This window comes from Berghia stephanieae, chromosome 9 (assembly GCF_034508935.2).
Source record: "Berghia stephanieae isolate SIO BIC M18660-M18661 chromosome 9, UCSD_Bste_1.3, whole genome shotgun sequence".
NCBI lineage: Eukaryota > Metazoa > Mollusca > Gastropoda > Nudibranchia > Aeolidiidae > Berghia > Berghia stephanieae.
In genome coordinates, this window is record NC_088368.1 from 5,921,924 (window position 1) to 5,934,221 (window position 12,298).

Consider the following 12,298-nt stretch of genomic DNA (forward strand, 5'->3'; position numbering starts at 1 on the left):
TCTTCAAGTCTTCATGACTTCATGTCTTCATGTCTTCAGGTCTTCAGGTCTTTGTGTCTTCATGTCTTCAAGTCTTCATGTCTTCAAGTCTTCATGACTTCATGTCTTCAGGTCGTGTTTTGACAAAAAAAAAACAAAAAAAAAAAAAAAACAAAACAAAACACTCTATCACCACAAAACTCACAAATCCCTCATGAAACAGATAAAACAGCAGTCGTCCTTTAAAGCTATTAGGTCCACGGAGCCGGGGTTTACCCCGGTTTCTATAGCGTGAAATGGACAATAGCAATTGCTTGCTACTCTTTTGGATATGGCGCTTGATTATCGCAAAACACTTTCCGCCAGATCTAACAGATCCAGCTACACAATCATTGCTCGCTGAGCAGGCGGAGGCGGGGGAGGGTGGGGGGGGGGGGGGGGGGGAAACCAACAAACTCCACTTCACCCGGGATCGATTTCTGTCCCTTCGCGTGTGAAGTGAGTGCTCTATCTACCAACTGAGCTATCGGGAAACCCCCGTCATGTAACAAACTAAAAAAAAAAATAAAAAAACAAAAACAAAAAATATATTATGTGTCGGCTCTCTTAATCGCGTCAGGTTTTCTTTTTCATGTATTTTCACGCATCGATAAGTTTTGTTTGTTTTTTATGCATTCCATACATGAATGGTTCTGGGAGTGGCGGTGGGGGGAAAGGGGGGGGGGGGGTGGGCAAACGTTATCTATTATGTTTGTAATGTCATGGGTATTTCCTCTCGTATTATATTATTTGTTGTGATGCTATTTATTTTATGTGCGGCTATGTAGTCTTGTGGTATGACACTCGCTTTTGGATCGGAAGGTCCTGGGTTTGAGCCTCGCTCGACGCTTATTGAGTCCTTGGAAAAAAAGGCTCTTTACTCACATTCTCTCACCGTACTCAGGCGGAAAATGAGTACCTGGTCGTTAACAATGTTGCCTCTGTCGGGAAAAAAAATTGTAATATCGCTTATGTCTTGTTCTGTGTACATGTTATTGGTTGTCATTGGTCAGGGACCCCTTGTAAAGCGATTTTAGCACGTATAGTGGATATTGCGCTATACAAAAGCTCAATTAAAAAAAAAAAATTCTAAATTTAATCTAATGGGTATATCCTCTCTTATCATATTTGTTTGATGGACTTAAAAAAAAAAATGTAGTTTGGGTTTTGAATAGCTGCTTTTGAATCGTTGACGGATTTTTGGACTATTTGAGTCTCTTCTTAAAAGCTGTGTTATGTCGGGCTTAACTATGTGCTGGAAATTAAATAAATGAAAAAAAAAATTAATTTATTAAAATTATAAATAAATTAAAAATTAAATAAAATTTAAACTCCACCTTAAATCACGCATTACATGAATTAGGAGTCTCGTCCGAGAATTTATATTAATCTGTTAATTTGTTGTCCATATTATGGTAGAGAACAACGTGAACATATATGCAGGTCTGACATCTGAACGCACTTAGGGTCTATGTACCTGGTCGTTAACAACGTTGTCTCTGTCGGGAAAAAATTTGTAATATCGCTTATGTCTTGTTCTGCATGCTATTGGTTGTCATTGGTCAGGGACCCCTTGTAAAGCGATTTGAGCACGTATAGTGGATATTGAGCAATACAAAAGCTCAATTTTTTAGGGTCATTGTTGTAATGGACAATATTTAGCGTCATTTTTTTTTTTTTTTAGATTTTCATTACAACAATGAGCCCATAATGAATTGGGTTATCAGACCTGCAAATAAGTGCACATCGGTAGAGAATAAATGCAATAAATTTTTGCGTTGCAAAAGATTCGAAGCTGGTATCAATGTATTATAATTTTGATTGTTATTTCACTTTTCGAGGTCCAATAAATCCCGACAAATTTACCGTTTTGAGACGATGGGACACATTTGAACGCGGGCCTCTAGAATTCGTACATAAAATGTTTGTTTGTTTGATTTTTCTTATTTTAAAAAAAAATGTTTTGTTGATTGGGTGGGTGGGGGGGGGGGGGGGGGGGGTGGACTTTAATTTTTTTTTTCTTTATGCTTAATCGATTAGAATAAAGGAGATTGAGAAAATGTATGTGCGTGTGTGTGTGTGTGTGTGTGTGTGTGTGTGTGTGTGTGTGTGTGAGCTGATAGAGAGCGAGGGAGATAGATAGATATATAGATAGATAGATAGAGAGAGAGAGAGAGAGAGAGAGAGAGAGAGAAAGAGAGGGATGGAGAGAGGGAGAGAGAGAAAGAGAGGGATGGAGAGAGGGAGAGAGAGAAAGAGAGGGATGGAGAGAGGGAGAGAGAAAGAGAGGGAGAGGGAGAGAGAGAGAGAGAGAGAGAGAGAGAGAGAGAGAGAGAAAGAGAGGGATGGAGAGAGGGAGAGAGAGAAAGAGAGGGATGGAGAGAGGGAGAGAGAAAAAGAGAGGGAGAGAGAGAGAGGGAGAGAGAGAGAGAGAGAGAGAGAGAGAGAGAGAGAGAGAGAGAGAGAGGGTGTGAGAGAATGAATGGAGTTTCTTTACTATAAAAAAGCTATTGGTTACTACTTTTTTAATACGAAGTAAGTTCTGTTTAATATTTAATAAGATATTGTTTAACCATTCTATATCTTTTTGGGAAAGCGAAAAACGATCTACCTGGTCTCTTGTTTTTAGAATTTGAACAATTAATAGCAAAGGACCATTTGCATGTGTATTCTTTGCACCCTGTTGTGTAACACATGCTAGCAACCCAAATTATGCTATTTTACCGACTTGCCGACTTGACATACGAGTTTGACCTGTATGATGCCTGTATCACACGGCACTCCCTAGTTTTTCCTTGTCTCGGTGCAAGTCGGCAGGTCGGTACATATTTATTCAAATTAAATAACGAAGTGACTATTTCTCCGAATGCTCGGGAAAATAAACTTGATCTCTATTTCTCTATTTCTCCGATCGGTTTCCGTTCTCAAGATTTTTATTTTATTTATTATTTTTTTTTTTTTTTTGTTATTTATTTGCGAGAGTGTCTTTGTCTATGGTGAATGTGTATTCTTTTGCCAGTGCTTGGGAGCTCTGTCTTTTTTTTTTTTTTTTTTTTTTTTTTTGGGGGGGGGGGGGGGGGGGGGGGGGATAAAATCCGTCTTTGTCAACAATATTATGCTTTAAAAAACGCTAGCTTGATGATTCGTGAGAATTCCATGTCCACTCTGAGCATTTAATTTTGCAGCGACCTAGTATCGGGTAACCCATTAGCTACTGGAAGCTAGCCGACCATTCGGAGAAATAGAGTTCAAGTTTATTTTCCTGAGCGTTCGGATAAATAAAGCGGCGCCATTCATGCATTTTAATTATACCCTTCAGTCGACATGATCTTAGCCGTCAGTATAATACATTCAAACTATTTTCGTACTTCCTGGATCAAAATAATGTTCAACATGGAATCGCAACAAGAATTAATTTATCCACGATAAGACCTTATTTCCTTTCCGTTTATAACTTTACAGAAAATCCGAAATTCCACGAATTGTTTCTAAAAATAACTGGTTTATGACTCGAAAGGGCTCGGTGCATATTTCAAAGTTTTACAAAACAAATAATTTCCTAATTTAGACTTTATATTTTAAAGAAGGCATTTTCCTATCGCATTTATTATTCAGAATAAGAGAATCGTGAACTTAAAAGTGTTATGAAGTATTCTAAACATCCTAAAATGTTTGTAAAGTAGGCTATTTTAGTTCTGAACACAATCAAACCCCCGTTTTCTTTCCCCATTTCCACGAAATCATTGCTGCACTCGCTCAAGATTGTTGTAGCTCGAACTGCTGATTGTGCATATCAATATCCTTCTTTTATCAGTGCGTTTAAATATTAAGTTACTACTAGACACTCCATTTATCAGTAGAGGGTGGTTATCTGGTGAATTTCTACGTAGACATCTTGTTGAGGAGTGATTCCGGTAGAAAGCAGGTTGGTAGCCCATTCTTGTTGGGACTGTTTTTCAGATTCGGAGGATATAGGTTACCGAACAGCGTAACACGATTATAATTTTTTTTTAAAGTATAAAAACTGCTCTGACCCACTCTTTAATAAACCCTAACTTATAGAGTTAAAGTCATGGAGAACATAAAAAATGAAGTGCGCTGTTTTGTTTGTAACTCATAATACCATACTCTATTAAGATACTATATATATTTCTTTGCTCATTCTTAGTTTACTTTCCCCATGACGTAAACGTTGTTAAATATACATAGATAGGTATTTACCGTTGGCCCATTTATGTTGCGTCATGGGACATTTATATTATAAACAAAACCTTGTGCTCTCCTGTAACACTTTATGCTTACTTACTTTTTTGGAAAAATTTTGCCGTCATCTTTTAAGATAGGAAATTTTAATTAAGCTTTCACAGATCTATCAAGGTTTGTTCTAGAGTTTTTAAAATGTTTCCATATGATCACAAATTGAATAAATAAACGCCTGACAAAAGATCCACGGTGAAAATACAAATTGAAAGAAATGCTATCGCTAGGAGCTTTCGGAAGGTCTCCCGATAAATAGAGGTTGGATCATCGTTGATTCTCAATCGAGGTGTTTTTATTTTGTGAAGCCCCTTGTGTTTACTCACCATTAAGTGTCAATTTTTCTTACTGGATCATCACAGAGACGTTCTGCCAATAACGACAATCTTGTAATTTTGGTATCCTTGATTGGTTGTCATCATTTTGATAAGCTAATATTATATTATTATAGAGAATAACAAGGAAAGGGGGGGGGGGGGTATTTTCACTTTTAAATCACAAAACTTTTCTTTAATTATTGTGAACGGATTAATGAAATTTAACAGAAAATCTGACCAAATCTTAAACTTTGAAATTATTATTTAGAAATGTTTTTTTTTGTTGTTGTTTCTTTAAATGTCTATCTTCAAATTGAGGTGCCATATTATTTAGTCTAGTATACATCTATGGTCGGCGGTTCCACTAGCTTTGAACACAAAGGGACTGAGATTGATCTTCGAGATTTATTATTTTGTTCGGACTCCCACTGTCTGCCCAATAGTGCTTGGGTAGTTGGGCCTGTTAGGTCTGGTGGAAAGTACTTTGTGATAGATTAGCATTCTATCCCAAGAGTAGCAAGCAATTTCTGTGATCTGTTTCACACTATAGAAACCAGGATAAACTACGACTATGCACTTTACTTTTTGTAACAACATTTTAGTGCCACCCCGATGATGCCTAACATCATGGTCAGTGCAGCTGGGCCCATCCTGGCATTCTCTAAGGATGTGCTCCATCATCTGCTCTGGGCTGTTCTCCCAATTCTTGCCCGCGCTCTGTTTAGTGTTACCCATTCATTCCTGGGGAGTATATATGCATTTGTTCAAAGGGATTCACACAAAAGACAAAAGCACATTTTTCTCTAACACATGATGCATTTAGTTCTATCATCTCATCTTTAACACAAACTTTTCTGTTTTATATATAACTCTTTCTCTCTAGTAGACCTTCAGACCTATTCGGCCCATGGAGCCAGAGTTTATCCCAGTTTATATAGCGTGAAACGGACAATAGCATTTGCTTGCTATCCTTTGGATAGGACGCTAGTCTATCGCGAAGTACTTTCCACCAAATCTAGCAGACTCATTAACTTTTGGGTTAACAGGGGGGGGGGGGTCAGAAAAAAATCTCGACTGCAGCCGGGATCAATCTCAGTCCCTTTGCGTGTGAAGCGAGTGCTCTACCAACTGAGCTATTGGGACCCCCTTTTATATATAACTGCAAAGTTCTTATTAGGAGGCAACATCATATCCTATGTAATTCCCCTTAACAGTAATTAATTTTAGTGATAATAATAAGGATAAATAGTGCGATGTCAAAATACTTGTTCCAATCTCCTTTGAAGTGTGAAACCAGTCCCCTTGAGGAGCGAATACATACCTTGTGCAACTGATCATCAGGTTTCACAGTGATGACATCTAATTTTCTAGCCTAAATAAATGCTGGTCGTTGATAATAAATATCATCCATCTTTGCAATCCATAACCATAAGAATCTGCCTATATACCCTGATCCTTAAATAGTTTTGCCATGTAATGATTGATATGGGATCCACCGCCTCAAAACTGTATTTATGTCGTGACGAATGAGAATCTAAAAAGTGAATTTAGACTTGGAGTGATAAGAAAAAAAAGTTGTTTGTATTGTCAGTATTGAAAGAAATTATATTTATTCTCCACCATAATGCTTTGAAATCAACGCTAAATTTCTTATTTGTGGCTACAATATCCATTTTTGCCCTCTATTTCTTAATACTGCTTTTTAGATGGAAGGTCACATATAAAGTATTAGACTATCAATTGTCCGGAGGACTGGTTACACACTTCCAAGGAGTTTTGAACTGGAAGAGATGAAGGCGTGATGTCATAACTTCTTCCCATCAATTGTTATATTATTGACATTTTTTTTTTTTTGTGCCTGATGATTATATTCATTTATTATTCGTTTGATAACTATTAATCATTTTCTTTTCTACAGAATGGAATCCCATAAACCAACACCCAAAGGAACTCTTGGCCATTTCCTGTTTAATTTGTTGAATAGCCAGGAAATAAAAGGCTTGGAATGGATCTGTCGAGAAGAAAAACTCTTTAAGATACCATGGGCAGATAAACGTAATCAAGTTCATGCCCATGAGGAACATGCCCTTTTTAAAAAATGGGAAATCTACAAACAGAGATATAAAATGGGTGATCCTGAAAACGAGGCTGGCTGGAAACAAACATTCCGAGGAGCCTTGAACAAGAGTCCCTATGTCGAAGCAATACCTGAAAAATACCAGTTGAAAATATCAAATCCTTATAGAGTTTATAGGCTTTCAAGTGAAGTCATTTATAATCCTGATTCTCCCATTGTGAGGAAAAAACGCAAAAGAAATTCATGTCCTAAAGATGCAGAGAAGACAGCTGAAATGCAATTGTCACAGCAATACATGTCTGATTCACCACCAAATAATTCACCTTTTCCAGACGTTGCACTGCTTATGAACGGTAATTTTGGAAATGTTCCAAATTGCTTATCAGATGTAGAAAACGTTCTGGACCAGACCAGTCCTTCAAATTCCAGTCAAATTCAATCCGATGTGACTGATGTAGAAATGACAAACTTAAAGTTTAATAACAGTCCTAACAATTGTTCTACCACCTCAAGTCCGTATGGTGACTATAGGTGTGAAGAGTTCCAGCAAAATCTCCCACAGAAAGGCCCAACCACCAATTCTAGAATTCCTCAATGTGGCCCAATCACCAATCCTACCATTCGTGTGAAACAAATGGATACAATTGACACACCTTTCGTCAAGTTTCAAGTATTTTACTTAAACAAGCTTGTTCAGGAAGGTAATATAAGTCATAAGGGTGTTCATTTGATCTTTGATTCAGAATCTAACATTCCTGTTCCTATGGAGCAACAGATAGATCAACAATTATGTGAACAAATAAAATGCCCAAAATGTTTTAATCAACTAGCATTGCCCTCAGTAAATCAGTGCTTCCATTTAATGGACAGATGTGATTTAGAACTGCTCCCAGATGTACAAGATGTCCTGGATAATATGAAAAGAGGATTATTGTTGTTCTGTGAGGAGAGAACTCTCTTTGCCTTTAGGCTTTGCACAACTCGTGTTTTTGCTTCCTACAGTAATAAGGGTAGAAATCTGGTCATCGACCGAAAACTTAAAGAGCGTCAGCAATTGTTTGAAATGGACATTTTCGAAAATGACCTGAAAAAATACAGATCAGATTCCAGAAACAACCCCTACCCACCTTCAAAAGTGATTTTAACATTTGGAGAGGAGTTCATTTTGGGAAAAAAGCATTTGATTTCTGTGGAACTGACCGTTTTAGAAGCGGAGAATATGCTGAAAAGAGAAATGCCAAATGGGCGAGACATTCAGCTTTCTGATTTTGATTCTCTTGATTATTTGCTTGCAAGTCGAGTTAACCAATCATTGTCCATCAATAGTTTTACCGGGTTTGATGGGATGGAACAAATGTGCTGAACTGTATCACCACTTGCATAATATTATTCTTCAATTGGATTTTCCCATGTGCATTTGTAAATAGAAATTTTATATATAAATATTATATATATATCATTGCTAATTTTGTCCTTGCCATTGTTATTATTATTATTATTATTATTATTATCATCATCATCATCATCATCATCATCATCATCATCATCATCATCATCATCATTATTATTATTGTTTTGTCTTTTTTATTACTTTAATATGACAATTGCAATTTGCATGAATTTAAAAAAATAAATCTCATATTTATAATGTATAAAAGTAAAACTGAAACAGGGCTTGTTTTATCTTTCATAATTTGATATGAAATACTTTTTGCTAATGAAATAGATCAGTTTTGACTCTCTTTTTTTTGAATGGTATGAATGAATAGAACTGATAAGACATTATTAAAATGACTGTTACTGTTAATGGTGTTTTTCCCCCCATTTCTTGAACTTTCAATCCAATGTAATCCGTATTGTTGCAGCTTCAACATTGAAAATAAACACAACATTAGGGTGGTGTGGGATGGTGACTCAGGTTATGGCTATGTGGTCTAGTGGTATGACACTCTCTTTCGGATCGGAAGGTCTTGGGTTCTAGCCTTGTGCTCGGCGCATAGTCGAGTCCTTGGAAAAGGCTCTTTACTCACATTCTCTCATCATACTCAGGGGTAAAATGAGTACCTGGCCGTTAACAGCGTTGTCTTTGTCCGAAAAATTGTAATATGGCCTAATAGGCGTTATGTCCCGTCCTACATGTTAAATGTTGCTGTTGACCAGGGACCCCTTGTAAAGCGCTTTGAGCACATTTAGTAGATATTGTGCTACATAAAAAAGCTCTAATTATTTATTTAATGGTATCGCACAATGATATGACATTTCATCTAAGCGCAACAGGCCAACTCGTTAACCATATGCTCTGTGGTTTCGGGTTCTTTTCCACAACATAATATACAGGTGGAAATAGTCCCCACTGATGCAAGGTGGTGCATAGTTGAGTCCTTGGAAAAGTCTCTTTATTCCCATTTTCTCACCGTACTCATATGTAAATTGAGTACCTGGCCGTTAACAGCATTATCTTTGTTGGGGGAAAAAATGTAATATCGCCTAACAGGCGGCTTGTCTTGTTCTATATGTTACATGTTGCTGTTGGTCAGGGACCCTTTGTAAAGCACTTTGAACATGTTTAGTGGATATATTATAGTATGGTGTGTTCTGCGCCGACAGGCTGCATTTACTCCTGCTCTGTAAAATGGTTCTTTTTGTGTTGTTTATAATGTGACTTCAGTTCTATAAATTAGTGTACAGTTATGTGATATGTTGCTGCATTGATTGAAAATATTTCTACGAAATTTTGGACTTGATTTTGGAAGTTATAATAATATAAATTCTTTTTCATTGTGGATAACATCGTGTTAGCTATTTAAACGTATCCAGGTTTATTGTGATAACCAAACTTGCCCCCCCCCCCCCCCCCCTCCCCGAACCACCTCATCATACGAGTATTCATAACAATGACGCCGCGTGATATCATTCAAACTGACAGCAACTCACCAACCCTCGCAAGGAAAAACCACATCCGCTACACGGATCGCTATTTCTCCAACACCCTATGAATACAAACTGTTTTATAAAATACACCAAAGCTCAGTTACTGTGCATTGATACAATATCGCACCATAAGACCATTATTTCTAATGCACTAATCACACACATTTCAAAGCTAGGTATAAGAAACCCAAAATGTGCTTGTGATAATTTTGTGAAGAAATACAAGAGGGGAACCAGGGGAGGTAAGAAGAAGAAGAAATCCCATTCACCAAGTCAACCACTCCCGTCGTCACTACCATCACCAACGCTATCCACACCATGTATCGACACACACACCACCACCACCACTACCATCCACACCATCACCGCCAACAGTACCAACAGGACCAACTCAACAACAAGCCGCCCTCTTACCACTATTCCCTCACCTATGTCGCTACCATTATCATCATCACCATCACCACCACTAACCGAAATCACTAAAAAAGAACTCAGCCCGTCTTATAACATTCCTGTTTACTCAAACGCACGTAGACATACAGCGAAATTTAAAAAGCGTCAAAAAGACCGCGCAATCTTTTAACCATCATCAACAACAGGCCACCCCTCTGTCTCGTCCACATAAACGCAAGATCCATTAAAAACAAATGTCACGAGATCCATGACCTAATTATAGATCGTCATATTGATATATTGTGCATTACGGAAACCTGGCTTCAGGATAAACAGGATGACCACTACATTACCACCGCCTGTCCCAATACGCATACCTGGAAATCGCTACCACGACCTGGGAGAAAAGGGGGTGGTATTGCCTTTATTTATAGTCTTGCTATCACCAACACCACTTTCACTCCTCTTACAGAGAGAAAACTACGAATCTGCATGCCTTTCCTTCCAATCCGACTCTGCCACTTTCTCCATCATTACTATCTATCGACCGCCGAATACATCCAATACTAAGTTTGTAGCGGAATTTCAAAATGATATCTTAGACTTCAACCTTAAAAGTTCACCATATATTTTTATTGGAGATTTCAACATACATTTTAATTCCACTTCTCCGACAGTCACCAAAATCAAGAAAATCCTACACGACAACGATTTACACCAGCACATCACCGAGACAACACACCAGGCCGGCAACATCATTGATTGGGTCATCTCCCCTGCGTCAAGTAATAGAATAAGAAAGACCGAAGTTGTTGACCTAGCGATATCCGATCACAAAGTTTTATTTGTGGATATCGCATTAAAGAAAGTTGATCTCCCGAAACGAAACATAACAACAAGGAATTATAGACAAATTGATATCAGTGGTTTACAAGATAGCATTCGTGACGTCATAAATGAGGTTAAAAATATAAACGACTACAACAAATTATTGCGATCTATTATTGACCGTGAGGCACCGCCACAATGTCGGGTCGTATCGAATCGACCACACTCGCGATGGTTCAATTCCGAGATAAAGGAATTAAAGAGAAAAAAGAGACAGGCTGAAAGGAAATGGCGAAAGAGTGGCCTAACGGTATTTAAAGATATCTACAAAGCAGCTAAGTCGGCTCTTTATAACGCCATCACATGCGCAAAAAAGGCCCACTACAACGAAAAATTTCAAAGCATTACATCTTGCAAAGAACTGTTTTCCACCGCAAACGACCTTCTTGGCAGTAAGAAATCCACACCCCTTCCATCGTCTAGAAATAACACCGAACTAGCTCAAAATTTTGCCAACTATTTCCACGACAAGATAAAATCCATTAGGGAAAACTTAGACAATACATCATCATCATCGTCACCGAGCTTTGGACCATTCCATGGAACGCCACTACATGTTTTCGATCCAGCCACTGAAGATGAAGTGAAGTCAGCCATTTTAGATAGCCCATCAAAATATTGTGACTTATTAGACCCCATCCCAACTAGTATTCTTAAGACTTGTATTGAAGAACTGTTACCAACAATAACTGAACTTATAAATAATTCGTTTGTCTCAGGTAGTGTCCCCGACTCGTTTAAACGTGCCATTGTTAAACCACTATTAAAGAAGTCCGATCTAAATGTAAACGAACTGAAAAATTACAGACCTGTCTCCAACCTTCCATATCTATCCAAAGTGCTTGAACGCATTGTGTTAAAAAGACTTTTGTATCATATCCATCTAAATAATTTAAGTGAAATTTTCCAATCTGCCTATAAATCACATCATAGCACTGAAACTGCCCTTTTAAAAGTATGCACTGATATTCTTAATAGTATTGACAAAAATCATGTCTGTTTATTGACTATGTTGGACCTTTCGGCTGCATTTGACACCATTGATCACGAGATACTTATTAAACGATTAGAAATTACTTTTGGAATTAGAGACACTGCGCTTAATTGGTTTAAATCATACCTAACATCAAGATCTCAGTCGGTTCTGATCGATGGCGCAGTATCAGAAACATTTCCTCTAAATTACGGCGTTCCGCAGGGGTCTGTCCTTGGTCCTGTTATTTTTACTCTTTATACTCAACCTCTTTCGGATATTTTTGTTAAAAATAAATTAATGTATCATTTCTATGCTGATGACACTCAGATCTATGTAAGCGATATCCCTAGTAATATCCCATCATTAATTACCCGTGTTGAAGACTGTATTAGAGATGTTAAATGCTGGATGGAAATTAACAAGTTAAAGCTGAATAATGAA

At 37.6% G+C, this 12,298-nt stretch overlaps 2 protein-coding genes across 5 annotated transcripts in view; one reads left to right on the forward strand and one right to left on the reverse strand.

The window, feature by feature from the left end:
• Positions 1-12,298, reverse strand: part of LOC144979554 (uncharacterized) — a 117,065-nt gene that overhangs the window by 96,680 nt on the left and 8,087 nt on the right. The window lies entirely within an intron of this gene.
• Positions 3,609-8,326, forward strand: LOC144979553 (interferon regulatory factor 8-like). Of its 4 annotated transcripts, none has more exons than XM_078926276.1 (2): positions 3,609-3,943; positions 6,511-8,326. In XM_078926276.1, exon 2 carries the CDS (start codon positions 6,512-6,514, stop codon positions 8,030-8,032), a length of 1,521 nt encoding a protein of 506 aa, XP_078782402.1. In that variant the 5' UTR covers positions 3,609-3,943; position 6,511; the 3' UTR covers positions 8,033-8,326. The 4 variants fall into 4 exon arrangements, with proteins under 4 accessions (XP_078782402.1, XP_078782405.1, XP_078782403.1 ...); XM_078926279.1 differs by lacking the exon at positions 3,609-3,943 and adding an exon at positions 3,982-4,006; XM_078926277.1 differs by lacking the exon at positions 3,609-3,943 and adding an exon at positions 4,255-4,395.

Excerpts from the sequence above, each read along its gene's own strand:
- LOC144979553 (XM_078926276.1), top strand. The coding sequence starts at position 6,512 with ATGGAATCCCATAAACCAACACCCAAAGGAACTCTTGGCCATTTCCTG.